The 13,789-nt window shown below is 41.4% G+C and overlaps 1 protein-coding gene across 1 annotated transcript in view; it reads right to left on the bottom strand.

Annotated features, from left to right (window-relative positions):
• Positions 1-1,102: 1,102 nt before the first annotated feature.
• Positions 1,103-13,789, bottom strand: part of UGGT2 (UDP-glucose glycoprotein glucosyltransferase 2) — a 186,389-nt gene continuing 173,702 nt past the window's right edge. The window contains exons 37-39 of the mRNA XM_059377462.1: positions 12,582-12,698; positions 7,606-7,732; positions 1,103-1,239 (exon numbers count right to left, since the gene is read on the bottom strand). Coding sequence (XP_059233445.1) covers positions 1,217-1,239; positions 7,606-7,732; positions 12,582-12,698 — 267 coding nt within the window. The 3' untranslated portion in view covers positions 1,103-1,216. The remainder of the gene's footprint in view (positions 1,240-7,605; positions 7,733-12,581; positions 12,699-13,789) is intronic.

Consider the following 13,789-nt stretch of genomic DNA (forward strand, 5'->3'; position numbering starts at 1 on the left):
GTGACCAGGAGAGGGAAAGCTCTTGTGACTTCCAGTTGGGAATGAGGAAGCAGCTGGGAACAGTACTCTACGGGCCGTGCTGCGGCCGAACGGAGGAGGGCTAGACCCGTTCCGAAGAGCTCAAAGAACAGAGGAGAGACTCCGTCGGCAGCTCTGGCTCACGGTGGAGCTCGGAGGGCCCTGCCCATCTCCCGAGGCAGACCGCTCCCTGTGGCCTGGCTGGGTTCCCAGGTGTCCCAGGCTCCAGTGGATGGGGCCGGGGAGGGGGTCTGCCTCGGTGGCTGGGACTAACCTCCGTGAGACGTTCCCCACACCACACTCGGTAGCAGATCCCAGGGAGAGCCCCTTACACAACCACGATCGCCCGTGCTCAGCCCAGCCCTATCGAATCAGCTGCTTCAGGGGACGGGGTTCAAATGACCCGGGCTCTCTTCCATTCCCACGATCCAGATTCTAGAATAGGTGGATAGTTTTTGTACACTATTTCTATGCATCTATTATTAATACACAGCAGGAAAACAAACTTCATCTTAACTTAGTTTCTGTGAAAGTGACTACTTGATACTTCTTTTTATATTCCTTTAAAAGCATACATACCTCTAAGCCCATGAATGTAATTTTCTCAAAGATTAGAAACTCTAAGAAAATAGGTACAGCATAGAATTGTATCATATTGCTTAAGATGAATAAATGATTATAGTATAGTACCATAATTCTTTCATTTTAAAGTAAATTATAAATGGGCTTAATTTTTTTTTTTTTAATTCAGAGTTAACCATGAGTCCTTTTCCTTTCTCAGAAGAAAAAAACACAAGAGGTTTCTCTAATTTTAAGTGCGTTTGCAATTAAAGAAATATGGATGCACGAAGAGGGAAAACACAGACAGAGTTGGTTTGCTACGTCCCTGTGAGGACCAGCTAGTTCACTGACGTTCTACTGGGTGATCTGGCAAAGTACCACTTTAATGGGTGAAAACCCAGTGTTTCAAGCAATAGAGAAAAAAAAAATCTAGTTTTAAATACTCGATGGTCATTTTTTATATAACTTAAACTTATTCAATACATTAAGTACATGTATTTTTAAATAATTAATATTATTTAAATTGAAGAATAGGTCACTGATCTTTAATGAAATTTCCAAAAGTCTTAGCAGTAGTTCCACACTTCCCCAGCAGGTGGCAGATTTCTTCTCACTGTCTTTCTCCTGGAAGCCAGCGCTAGAGCTCATCGTGCGTCAAAACTGTAGAGGAGGAAAATGTACTGAGTTATTGAAATCTTGAATATCAGATGCACTTACTAGCTAACTCTCACCAAAGTAAGAGATACAGAAAAAGCACAGCTGCTGAGTAGGGATCCTTTCGTTTGTTTGGTACCTATTTGCTTATGGGAAATGAGATTCGTTCTTTGTACATGATGGCACTTACTATATTGTATCACAAACGCTTAACATTTTATCACCTAGAAGGGGGTTCTCATGAGTCTAGTAGGGCAAGGACCACATCTTTTTTGATCTCTGTTATCTCTGAAACCTAGCACACTGCCTGGCCATGGAAGCCCTGAAAAATCCTGATCGTTTACTCGGCGTGTACCAAGAGCCTCCTGTTAACACAATGGACCAACAGAGAGCAGCAGCCACATGTGGGGGTCCTCGGAGGTGGCAGAGACGGAGCGCTCCAACACTGACAGATGCTGACACGGCTGTGACAGGATCAGTCCTAGTGAAGACTTCTGGAGACCAAAAGGGTCTCCGCATCACTGAGGTGTCACACATGAACCGATTTTAAAACACTGATATTTAAAGTGACATTTTCAGGCAGAAATGAATGAAAGTACAATTTAAATGCATCCTATTCCACACTTCAAGATGTTAGACTCTGTTTCTCTCTTTACTAAATTCCACTTGAGAGATAATAAAGAAATACAAAAGGGAGCAACAATAATGAGAATGGGGGAGGTGGTTATGAGACATCATTGGAGCAGAGTTATGAATGAATTTCTAAAAATGGAAGACAGAACATAGAGCTGATACACGACCACATGGCAGGGAAGAGGAGGTGATTTTTCCAACAGAAGAGAACCTCCTGACAGCAAACACTGGTGGCGCGTGAGTGAGAATGTGAAGCAGTAACTGAAACACTGTCAGGAAAATCTGTGCTTCTCAGCCTCCCACTCTCATTCTGTCCCCTGCATTTCACAGGGAATTGGTCAGGCTGTTTATTACAAGACAAAAAGGAGAAAATGACTTTTGGAAGAAAAATTCAACAACCTACTGAGAGAGCGACAGAGAGACAGAGACTGATTTTCATATGAGTGTCAATGCTCTTGAATAAAATGCTGTCATTTTGGCTTTTGGCCAGGCTGGTGTGTAGCATGACCTTTATCTGTTCCATGCCCGTATGTCCAGAGAGGAATCTGTCAATTCTGCACATGCTAATGTACCCAGAGCTTCTGATCAACCCTCCCACTCAGGGAAAAAGCCTATTGGAAAAAAAAGACATTTTTAAACAGAGAAGACCCTTGCCAGCTCTCTGTATTGAGCAATCTAATCTTTTACTCTTAAAAATATAAAAATAGCCAAGGATCTCCACACATTTGAGGAAGACCCATAGCAAAAGAAAAAAGGCCCAAGATAAACAAACAACATACCCAAAAGAAAGAAGATAACAAAGAGAACCAAAGAGGTACTTAAGATAATTCTAATATTTTCCAGATTATTCTGAAAATGAAATTCAATGAAACCATAAAACAAGAAACTGAAATTCAAAAGGAACAAGGAGAGAAAAAGATCCTGTCAAAAATTAAGATGCCATTGCCCTCTTAAAAAAAAAAAATCAATAGAAGTAAAAAAAAAAAAATTCCCTGAACAGAGGAGGAAAAGTAGGAAATATAAAAAGAAAATATAACTACAGAAATACAAAGGATCATAAAAGACTATTATGAACAATGATATGCCAAGAAACTGGGACAACCTAGAAGAAATGAATAAATTCCTAAAAACATTCAACTTATCATGAATATAGGGATTCATGAAGGAATAGAATGCCTAAACAAACCAATTACTAGCAAGGAGACTGAACCGGTAATCAAAACCTCCTGAGACACAAAAGTCCAGGACCAGATGGCTTCCCTGGTGAATTCTACCAAACATTAAAGGAATAATTAATACCAATCCTTCTTAAACTTTTCCAAACAATAGATAAGGAAGGAACATATCCGAACTCACTTTATAAGGCCAGCATTAACTTGACCCCCAAACCAGAAAAGGACACTACAAGAGAAGAAAATTATGGACCAATATTCTTGATAAACAAAGATGTAAAAATCCTCAACAAAATATTAGCAAACCAAATTCAACAATACGTTAAAAAGATCACACACCATGATCAAGTGGGATGTGTTCTAGAGAGCAAGGATGGCTCGATATCCACAAATCAATCAACATGATACACGACATCAACAAAATGAAAGGATAAAAATATGATCATCTCAATGGATGCAGAAGAAGCATTTGCAATACATATGAATAATAAGTCATGTTATACACCTGAAACTAATATAAAGTTGTATCTGTCAATTATATCTCAACTTTAAAAAAGGAAAAATAAAGAATAATAGGTCATGACCAAGCTGAGTTTAAACCTGGAACACGGGGATGAGTCAATATCAAGAAATACATTAATAAAATTTGTCATATTGATAAATCAAATATAAAAAACAGATAGTCACCTCCATTGCTCTTGAGGAGGCATTCGATCAAAGAAACCCATTCTCTTTTCTCTTTTCAAATTCTAGTTAGTTAATATGCAGTGCTAAGTGCAACTCATTATTGATAAAAACATTCATTAAAATAGGAATCAATGGCTATTTCCTCCACATAATAAATTTTCGTAGTCCAAAGTGATTATCCTACTTAACAGGGAAACACAGAAGGTTGGCCAGGCAAAGTGAGAAAGAGGCCTAGTGCACTACTATTGTTAACATCCTGTTAGAGATATCAGCCCAAGCAATTAGATGAGAAAAAGCAATGTGAGGTATAACATTAGAAAGGAAGAGTAAAAATTATTCTTGTTTGCAAATAATCTTTGGGGGGAAAAATCAAGAGAATCAACTTAAATATTACTATAAATGAAAACTCAGTATGATCACAGAAATAAAAATTCATACACAAAAAAACAATAGTTTTTCTGTATACAAGTAACCACCAGTAAGAAGATACATTGTAAGAGAAAATCCCATTCATAATACTAACATAAAAATGAAATGTCTAGGAATGAGCTTAAAAAGGTAACGTATAAAATTTAGATGACTAAAATGTTATGATTCTTGACAAACATAAAATGAACCTGAACATATAGAAAGATACAACATGCTCTTAGATGGGAAGAACAGATTTCATGAAGATGTCAGTACTTCCTAACCTAATTAACAAATTTAACATAATCTTCCTTCCAACCCCTACCATCCCCCCAAAAAACCTGAAAAATTTCAGCCTAGATAAGATGATTCTAAAGCTTATATGGAAAAATGAACAGGAGTACCAGGAAAACAACAAAAACAAAATAGTAATGAGGGGAGATAAGCCCTATTCAATATTAAAACTTGCTACAAATGTTCAATAATTAAAGGAGTGTGAAAGAGGCACATGTACAGTCAGAGATCAATGGAACAGGATAAAAAATGTGCCACATGAGACATAAATAATACTGGGATTTAGTTTATGATAAAGGCGGCAACACAAATCTCTGGAATAAAGATCATTAATTTCTTTCCAGGGTTGGACAACAATCCTCTAGGAAAAAATGAGCGTTAGGACAAGAATAAATGGAAAACAAGAGACATGACAAATGGCCCTTAAACATACGACAATATCCTCAACTCCATTCATGTTATGGATTGAACAGTTTCCCTCCAAAATTTATATGGTGGAATTCTAATTTGCAGAACTTCAGAAAGTGACCTTATTTGGAAATAGAGTCTTTACAGAGATAATGAAGTTAAAATGATGCCATTAGGTTACACCCTAATCCAACAGGAGTGGTGTCCTTGTTGGGTGAGGACATCTGCACACAGATACATGGAGAGTGAAGACAAGGTACAGGGAGCCAGAGAGAGAACGGCCGCCTACAAGTTGGGAAGAAATTCTGATAGATCCTCCCTCACTGCCCTCAAAAGGAACCCACCCTAATGACATCTGGATCTTGGACTTTAAGCTGCCAGCACCGTGAGACAAAAAATTTCTACTGTTTAAGCCACTTGGGCAGTGGTCCCTAGAAAAATAATACAGCTGCTATGAGAAATGCAAGAGTTATGAAATGTATACCGTAGCCTTAAAAATGATGGCCCCTTTGTGTCTGAGTATACTATATACTTCCATATTGTTTTACTGTTTACAACATATCTTACATTTGTAATTCAAAATTAAGTAAAAAATGCAATAATCTTTCATAAAACTTTTTAAAACTTCTCTTATTATTATATATAAATACATAGGTAAACACAAACATGCTATTTTTCTTTAAGATGGAGTCAATCATATTACAAATATTACTTTATGTTTTTAACTTAAAATATGCTGTCAGCAAAATATATTTATCTCAATTCTCTTGAAAGGCTACACTATATTTCATTGTTTGTGTATAATAATGTTTATATAATCAATAGTCTCTTAAATTATTTATTTCTTTTTTAAAAGTAGGTCACGCCCAGCATGGAGCCCAGCACAGGGATTGAACTCATGACCTTGAGATCAAGACCTGAGCTGAGTAGTAGATCAAGAGATGGAAGCTTAACCAACCAGATGTAGCCACTCAGGTGCCCCAATGGAGAAATTATTTCTATCTCATTAAAAACAACAGTATAACAATCATATGTATACATATATCATTTCTTTTTAAAATTATTTATTTTTAAAAAGATTTATTTATTTGACAGAGAGTATGTGTGTCTGCGTGTGGGGGGAGGGGCAGAGGGAGAGGAGGAAAGAGAATCTCAAGGTGACCCCCTACTGAGCATTGAGCCCAATGGGGGGCTTGATCCCACAACCCTGAGATCAAGACCTGAGCTGAAATCAAAGAGTCGGCCTAAACGACTGAGCCACCCAGGCACCCCATCATTTCTCTTTTATAACATAAATTTGTTAAAGTGAATTGCTGGGTCAAAGGGCACACATATTTTTAATTTTTATACATATGGTAATATTTCCTTAATGTATACAGCTATTGTATGTGTAAGTACATTAGAGTGCTCACTTGTCAATATCCTTGCTAACACTGGATATTATTAACCCTTTAACTCTTTCCAATTTGAAAGAGAAACATTTCATCTCATGTTCTGCACATTAAAAAATTTTTAGATAATTACGTAAAATTTCCTTTCTTCCTTTCTCCCCCTTCTGTCTTCTCTTTCTCTTCGAAATGGTTACATCACAACACTGACAGAGTCTTCTTCTGCACTGAAATGGTGACTTAATTAAATTATTTAATTTATTGGGACATCTGGGTGGCTCAGTGGGTTAAGCCTCTGCCTTTGGCTCAGATCATGATCTCAGGGTCCTGGGATCGAGTCCTGCATCGGGCTCTCTGCTCAGCAGGGAGCCTGCTTCCTCCTCTCCCTCTCTCTCTGCCTACCTCTCTGCCTGCTTATGATCTCTGTCTGTCAAATAAATAAATAAAATCTTTAAAAAATTATTTAATTTATTAATTAAAAATACACGAGTGTGTTTTAAATACTGAACTTCTCAGAAAATAATACACTGGTTTTGTTAAGGAATACACAAAGTCAAGATGAACACAACTTCATGCTTATGTGAGAAAGTTTACATACAACATTTTTATGTTTATATTTAACATTTGAATGTCTTGAAAAAATAAAGCTTAATAAAATTAAGAATTTTATTTTGAAACACTGGAAAGAATTATTGTTGAGGATTAATATAACCTGTGAAAAGTCTGTAACACAGACTGGAGCTCAGTGCTATTTTTTAAAAAAGAGTAAAGAAAAACAGAGAACTAGGCACTGATGAGGAAAGAGAATTATGAGGCAATCAGGAAGTTTGTATCGGCTTTAAAGGAATATTCAACACTCATTTGTTGAAGGTTTATGCAGAGTGATGAAATGCCCAGGTAACCACGGTTTAATCTTGGAAATGGAAGCTCATGGGATCCTAGTCACGCTGCAGCCCTGACTAAGGCTGCTCGAACCAGGAACCCATGGGAAATCCCTATTCTGTAGGAGATTAATTTAGGAGATAGGAGGTAATATTTCTAGTTACTATGTAAGTCTTTTACTAAAACTCAGGGCTTGGATTTTCCCATTTGGGAAATTCGGTGTAATGTTAAAGACGGGCATTTTGCTACTTCGATTTTTTACTGCTGGTGTCGGGAGGCTGACGCCGCCGCACTGGGCTCTGCGTGAAGTTCTCTGCATGGGGAAGAGAGTCTCTGTCCACGTTTTTAATTTGTGAGCTTAGTCCACATAAAAAGGAAATTCCTTAAAGAAATTCTGATCTCATCATTTAATAAATTCACCAAGAAATTAGTTTGTAATCTATTATAGTCTCAGTTAATGCGATGCATGGTTCTGACACCACCGCAGAAGGGTGACTTACTTGCATTTTTCTTCTTGTTTTCCAGGTGATCTAACAGTCGCCGGATCTCAGTGTCATACTCCACCCATTCTGGGACAATCCTGGCAGCAGCTTGTAGCTTGGGTTCTTTTGTTTTGGGATTATTACACTGAAAATGTAAATAAAGTTTTATTAATGAAAAGCTATTGCCCTTGTATGTTCGTTATACTTCAACGAAGGAAAGAAGGAAGCAAAGTAGGAAGAGAGGGAGGAAGGACTGATCACTGTTCGGGAAACGTGAAGGAAATGCCTGAGGACGTTACTAAGTCACTAGAGCAAACAAAAATGCATTTTGTAAAAAGCTGAGTCCTAAGCACCAATTATTTAAAGTTCTTAAGTTAGCTGAATGGGGAAAGGATCAAGTGAAATGACAAATCATACTTTATGCGAGCAGTGTTTAATGCAAACACCTCAATCAGAAATTTTTTACTTTTTAAAGATTTTACTTATTTCTTTGTTAGAGAGAGAGAGAGAAAGCACAACCAGGGGGAGAAGCAGGCAGAGGGAGAAGCCGGATGAGGGACTTGAGCCGAGGACCCCGGATCATAACCCAAGCCAAAGACATATGCTTAACCGACTGAGCCACCCAGGCATCCCTCAATCAGAAATTTAAGCAAAAATTATTTTAAAAACATTCTGATCTTCTTTTTTTTTTTTTTTTAAAGATTTTATTTATTTGACAGAGAGACACAGTGAGAGAGGGAACACAAGCAGGGGAAGTGGGAGAGGGAGAAGCAGGTTCCCTGCCAAGCGGGGAGCCTAATGCGGGGCTCCATCCCAGAACCCCAGGATCATGACCTGAGCCGCAGACAGATGCTTAAGGACCGAGCCACCCAGGCGCCCTAAACATTCTGATGGTTAACAAGTAGTCTGTCAAACAATTCTGCAAACTGTTTTGACAAAAGATCTAATTCCATGACCATTCTGTAAAAGAACATAGACTCCATTAACAAATATTTTTTATCTTTTCTTTGGGCTAATGTCTGGTTTATATGCTTTCCGTTTTCCACAGACAAAAGTATTGGTTAGCCTTTAGAAATCCCATGAGTTTCTTTAGCAAAAATGACCATTCCGCTTCTTACGCCTCGCTTCTATTTAGCAACTGAGATGATCTTTAAAGTCAGTTAACTGGAAGAAGAAAATCAGTTAACTGGAACTCATTTGTCAAAATATTGACAGGTGTGAAAGGCAGAGTAGTTTATAAATCTCATGTCTGGAAATATTAACTAGTCTACCTGACACAGGGGAAAACCAGTGGGTGTGGCTCCGCAGTCAGGTTCCAACCGCAGCTCACTAGAGGCGAGACCCATACAGTTTGTGTGTGTGTCTATGTCTATGTCCGTGTGTGTGTCTAGAGGGGGGTGTCTGGCGAGACCCATACAGAGTGCGTGTGTGTGTGTGTGGGGGGTTGTCTGGCAAGACCCATACAGTGTGTGTGTCTGTGTGTGTGTGTGTGTGGGGGGGGGTGTCTAGTGCTCCACACAGAGGAGGAAGACAGTCTCCAAGGTTCCACTGACACAGGACCCAGTTAAACGACTCAGCGAGCAACTGGTCCTACCATGGAGTTCCTTGGGAAATTAAAAGGCTAAAAAGGCAAAAGTCTCGTAGGAGAAGGATCTGACTGCGGACGTAGGCGACAGTGCGGAGGACGAGGTCTGCTGATGCGCTGCGCGGGAGGTGTGAGGAGAGAGGTCACAGGGGCCCCCAGAGTGTGCGGCCGGAGCCCTGGGCGGAACGGAGACGCCGTGACGGAGCCACGCGGGGCGGCGGTGGGAGCACGGACCCCCGCAGCTCCACGAGCCGCCCGTCTGCTCCCTACAAGGCAGTCACGGAGGCCGCACGTGGCAGCCCGCTCGACGCGGCATTCCCGTGGAGCTGCCTCAACCTGCTTCCTCCTTAATTCCCGTGCGAAAGCGCCTGGTTATGAGCCATGAGCCTCGTGTCTGGATCCTTTCCTCACCAGATATTTTCAGTCCATTCCACTGCGGCTGTTCTCTGTAGTCCTATATTCCTGAAGTAAGTGGGAAAAGAGGATTTTCTTCGCGGAAATTAACCTTACAGACCATACGTTCGATAAAGTGAAGATAATGAAACTATTTTCTTTCATTTTGTGTCAGAAACTGTCAAAATTACTATTTTTCCTTGATTTTTGTGCTACAATATTTCCCCCCTATAATCTCGATCAGTGGTGCTATTCTGCCCCTCAGGGGAGCTCTGACAAGGTCTGGACACATTTTGGGTGTCAGGACTGGGGGGGCGGGGTGCTACTGCCATCTAGTGGGTAAGGCCAGGGACGTGCAAAACATCCCCCAGAGTGCAGGAAGGTCCCCACCGTTAGGGATCACTCGGTCCTAAATGTCAGTAATGCCCAGGTTGAGGTACCCTGATGGAAACGGCGCAGAGTATCATGACATTCAGAAATGCTCTCCTCACCTTCAATGCCATTAATCGTGCTTTCCTCTCTTCATTAGGCCACTTCCTCGGGGTTTTTCGGCACTCCCTTAACTTTTTCCCCAAGGAGCTCGCCCAAATTAGCACGGTCTCTCATTGTGAAGTGTTTCTGTGGGAGGGATGGCTAGCTGTCCACCAAAATTTACGCCACCTTTTCTCTATGTAGACCCATCCCTAGGCAGTAGCTGCGCATTGGGAAGGCCATTCCTCAGCCCCTCTTTCATTACATGTGGCCACACAACCAATGCCCACCCAAGGGGGCCACGGCTTTTAGGAGTCAGGAAGCATTCCTGCCACTTCTTCCCTCCCCTCCAGATCAACACTACACAAGAGAAATAATGATGGAAACTATATATGTCATCTTAAATTTTCCAGGAGCGACATAGAAAAGTACAAAAAGAACAGGTGCAATAAATTTTAATGCTGTATTTTACTTAACCAACTATGTCCAAATGATCAGTCAATATGTAATAAGTTAGTAATAAGATGTTTTTACCTTATTATTGTACCAAGTCTTGAAAATCTATCTTACACTTTACAGCCCATCTCAGTTCAGACTAGCAACATTTTAAGTGCTCAGGGTCCACATGTGGCAAGTGGCCGCCATCCTGGGCAGATCAGCTCCAGATGGATACAGAGAAGACAGGACCTCAGAGGATGAAGGAGCCCCAAGTGGACGGAGGGTGGTCCCTGAGTCATGGGGGACAGGGAAGCTACTCACGGACAGAATATTCACATAGATCTGTACTCAGGTGAGGGAGAAACAACTGAAATTTAGGGTTATAGTTAGTTTATGCTAACCTAAGTACTAGAGACCCCCAGGAGACCCTCCGTCACGAATGTACGAGTCCCAACCTTTTACGTCCCAGCACAACCTTAACAATCTCTTAGGCATTTCGTTCAGTAATGTCCTTGACCTCTCTTTAGAAAATTCCCTTCTTTCTTCTTTTTTTTTTTTTTTTAAATATTTTATTTATTTATTTGAGACAGAGACAGTGAGAGAGAGCATGAGCAAGGAGAAGGTCAGAGAGAGAAGCAGACTCCCCATGGAGCTGGGAGCCTGATGCGGGACTGGATCCCAGGAATCCAGGATCATGACCTGAGCCGAAGGTAGTCGTCCAACCAACTGAGCCACCCAGGCGTCCCCCATTCTTTCTTCTTAACAGTGCCATCTTACTTATTTCTGCTACATTCTATCACCTTTGGTTGCAACCTGACATACTGGCCTGCTACGTTTTTTTCTATACATTTCTAATGTATAGAGATTCTAGAATTTCTAGAAAAATGTCATTCAATTTCTAGAAAAATGTCTATTTTATTGTCTTGTCTTTTGTTCAAAATTGTATGAATGCTAATATTTTGACAGCTTATTTTTTATCGAAGAACTTATAAATAATTATTTAAAACTTAAATTAGCACAAAATACATTCTTTTTCTTCAGAAAGAAGAAATTCTTTCTGAAGAAAAAGAATGTCAGTATCTCATAGCTATTAAAGATAATAAAGTATTGGAATGTGAGTTCGAGACAGCTGGACAATAAATTAGTTTCAAATACTTCACATCTAGGAGAGTTACACTGTGTAGCATAGGATCTGCTTAAAATCAAAATGAAAATAAATTTCTCAAAAGGAAGAAAAGCAGACACGTAAAGGATAATTTAGTAGACACAGAATTATTTCGGTCGTCTTCATTTGGGAAAAATACTGGCAGGAGAACCAAACTGGTTATACATTAAGATGAAAGTTAATCCATGAGCACTTCAGGCAGCTCCTGGCCTTCCTTTCAGACGCCCCTGAGAAGCGCCGAGAGAGCAGAGCAGCGAGCCCCAGATCGCCGTCCCTCACACGGCTGCTTGCATGGACGGCCCTTGGCCGGCATCTGGGAACGTGGGTTTCAGGAGTGTTGCCATCATTCCTGGTAAGACTAGTACAACAGTGCCTCAAGTGTGCCAACCCATGCTTTATACTGAACCTGCTTTCCTTTTGGATGTTGGGAATTTTCAGTGTATTTCCTTTTTAAGTGCCTGATATGCGACAGGCAGGGGGAGTGCTTGCGAGCGGCCCCGGTAAGAATCCTGCACACTGGGTTCCTGAAGAGCTGCCCTGGGGCACACCACCTCACCCGTGCTGTGGAATTCCTCAAGGCTTCAGGGTTGAGCTGGTCCCGCGTGACTGCCCAGGGAGAGGGCTCTTGGAAGCCTGCCCCTGGCTTGCTCTGAACTTTGCCCCCCACACCTCTTCCCTGTGTGGATATGGCATGAAACCCTGCCACGAGCAGGGTGATATTCTGAGTCCTGGGAGTCCTTTTAGTGATTCCTCAACCCTGGGGGTGGTCCTGGAGGCCCCCTGACACAGCTCTGTACTTGGCCAACCTCAGTGAACACCACAGTACATGAGAGACGAAGCAGCAGGGTGTCATGGGGGTGCCATCCTGGCTGTAAAAGAGAAACTATTCTCCTTGAACACATTCACGTGTGCTTGCACGCAGACGATCGCGCACACACTCACCAGATCAATGGTTTTGGCTCTCTGTTTGGAGTCGTCGTCGCACCACGTTTCACACCACAGCCAGTCTTGAGGAAGAGACTTAATGGCGACTTGGTAAATCATATTATTGGGGAGATCCTATAGAAACATGATTTCAACAAGGTAACAGAAATTAGGCAGAGGGAATGAGCTTGATGATGCCAACTAGATTAAAAACAAGCTCAAAAAAACATTCATAGATCTAAGATATCGATTTTTAAGCTACTAACATACTTACTATGGCCCAATCATCTTGTGTGACGATGAACCCGGGGGCTAGAACTGTGCCCAAAGCTGTCCTGGACATCACCCTTGACATCAGGGATGCAGTGGGGAGCCCAGACACCCACCACCCCACATGCCCCCAAATGGACAGCTGCACCGCCTCCGCCCGTCCTGAACCAGCACACTGGTCACCCGCGCTGGGCCCGCTCTTGCCATTGCTGTCAACGTGCTGGCACCATGCCCTCCGGATTCGGAGGGGACCCTTTCTTTTTCTGTTAGGAAATAATGCTCCAGGCTTTCTAAGCAAAGACTGTTGACACCTGGGTTAAAGAAAGTTTACAAGGCAAATGAGCCTCATAAGTGACAAAGGCCTCACAGTCCTGCCTACAAGCACGTGCGTGACTGAGCCCAGTCAGGTCCTCAGAGGAGATGGCCATCCCTGGGCCAAGATGATTTCAGCCTCATTAGTGCCTGTGGAGCAGAATGCTCAGCTACGTCAGGCCCAGATTCCCGGCCCACTGCAACTATTTGTTATTGCAAGTGGCTATGTTTTCTGGTAAGTTGTTAGGGAGCGATAGATAATGAATATGGGGGGTTGTAGGATTTGGACTTTCCAAATAAAGCTGCTACATCAATTCATGCACAAGCCTCTATATAGACATATACTTTTTACAAAGATCTATTTATTTAAATTTGGCAGAGAGGCAGGCAGAGAGAGAGGGGGAAGCAGGCTCCCCGCAGAGCACAGAGCCTGATGCGGGGCTCCATCCCAGGACCCTGGGATCATGACCTGAGCTGAAGGCAGAGGCTTTAACCCACTGAGCCACCCAGGCACCCCTAGACTTATACTTTTATTTCCCTTGAAGTAGATTGACTGGTCATAGGGTAGGAGTAAATTCAAATTCATAAGAAACTGCCAAACTGTTTTTCAAAATGTCTACAGTAATTTTTGTTTTTTTTTTATT

Source organism: Mustela nigripes, chromosome 15 (genome assembly GCF_022355385.1).
Source record: "Mustela nigripes isolate SB6536 chromosome 15, MUSNIG.SB6536, whole genome shotgun sequence".
Lineage (NCBI taxonomy): Eukaryota > Metazoa > Chordata > Mammalia > Carnivora > Mustelidae > Mustela > Mustela nigripes.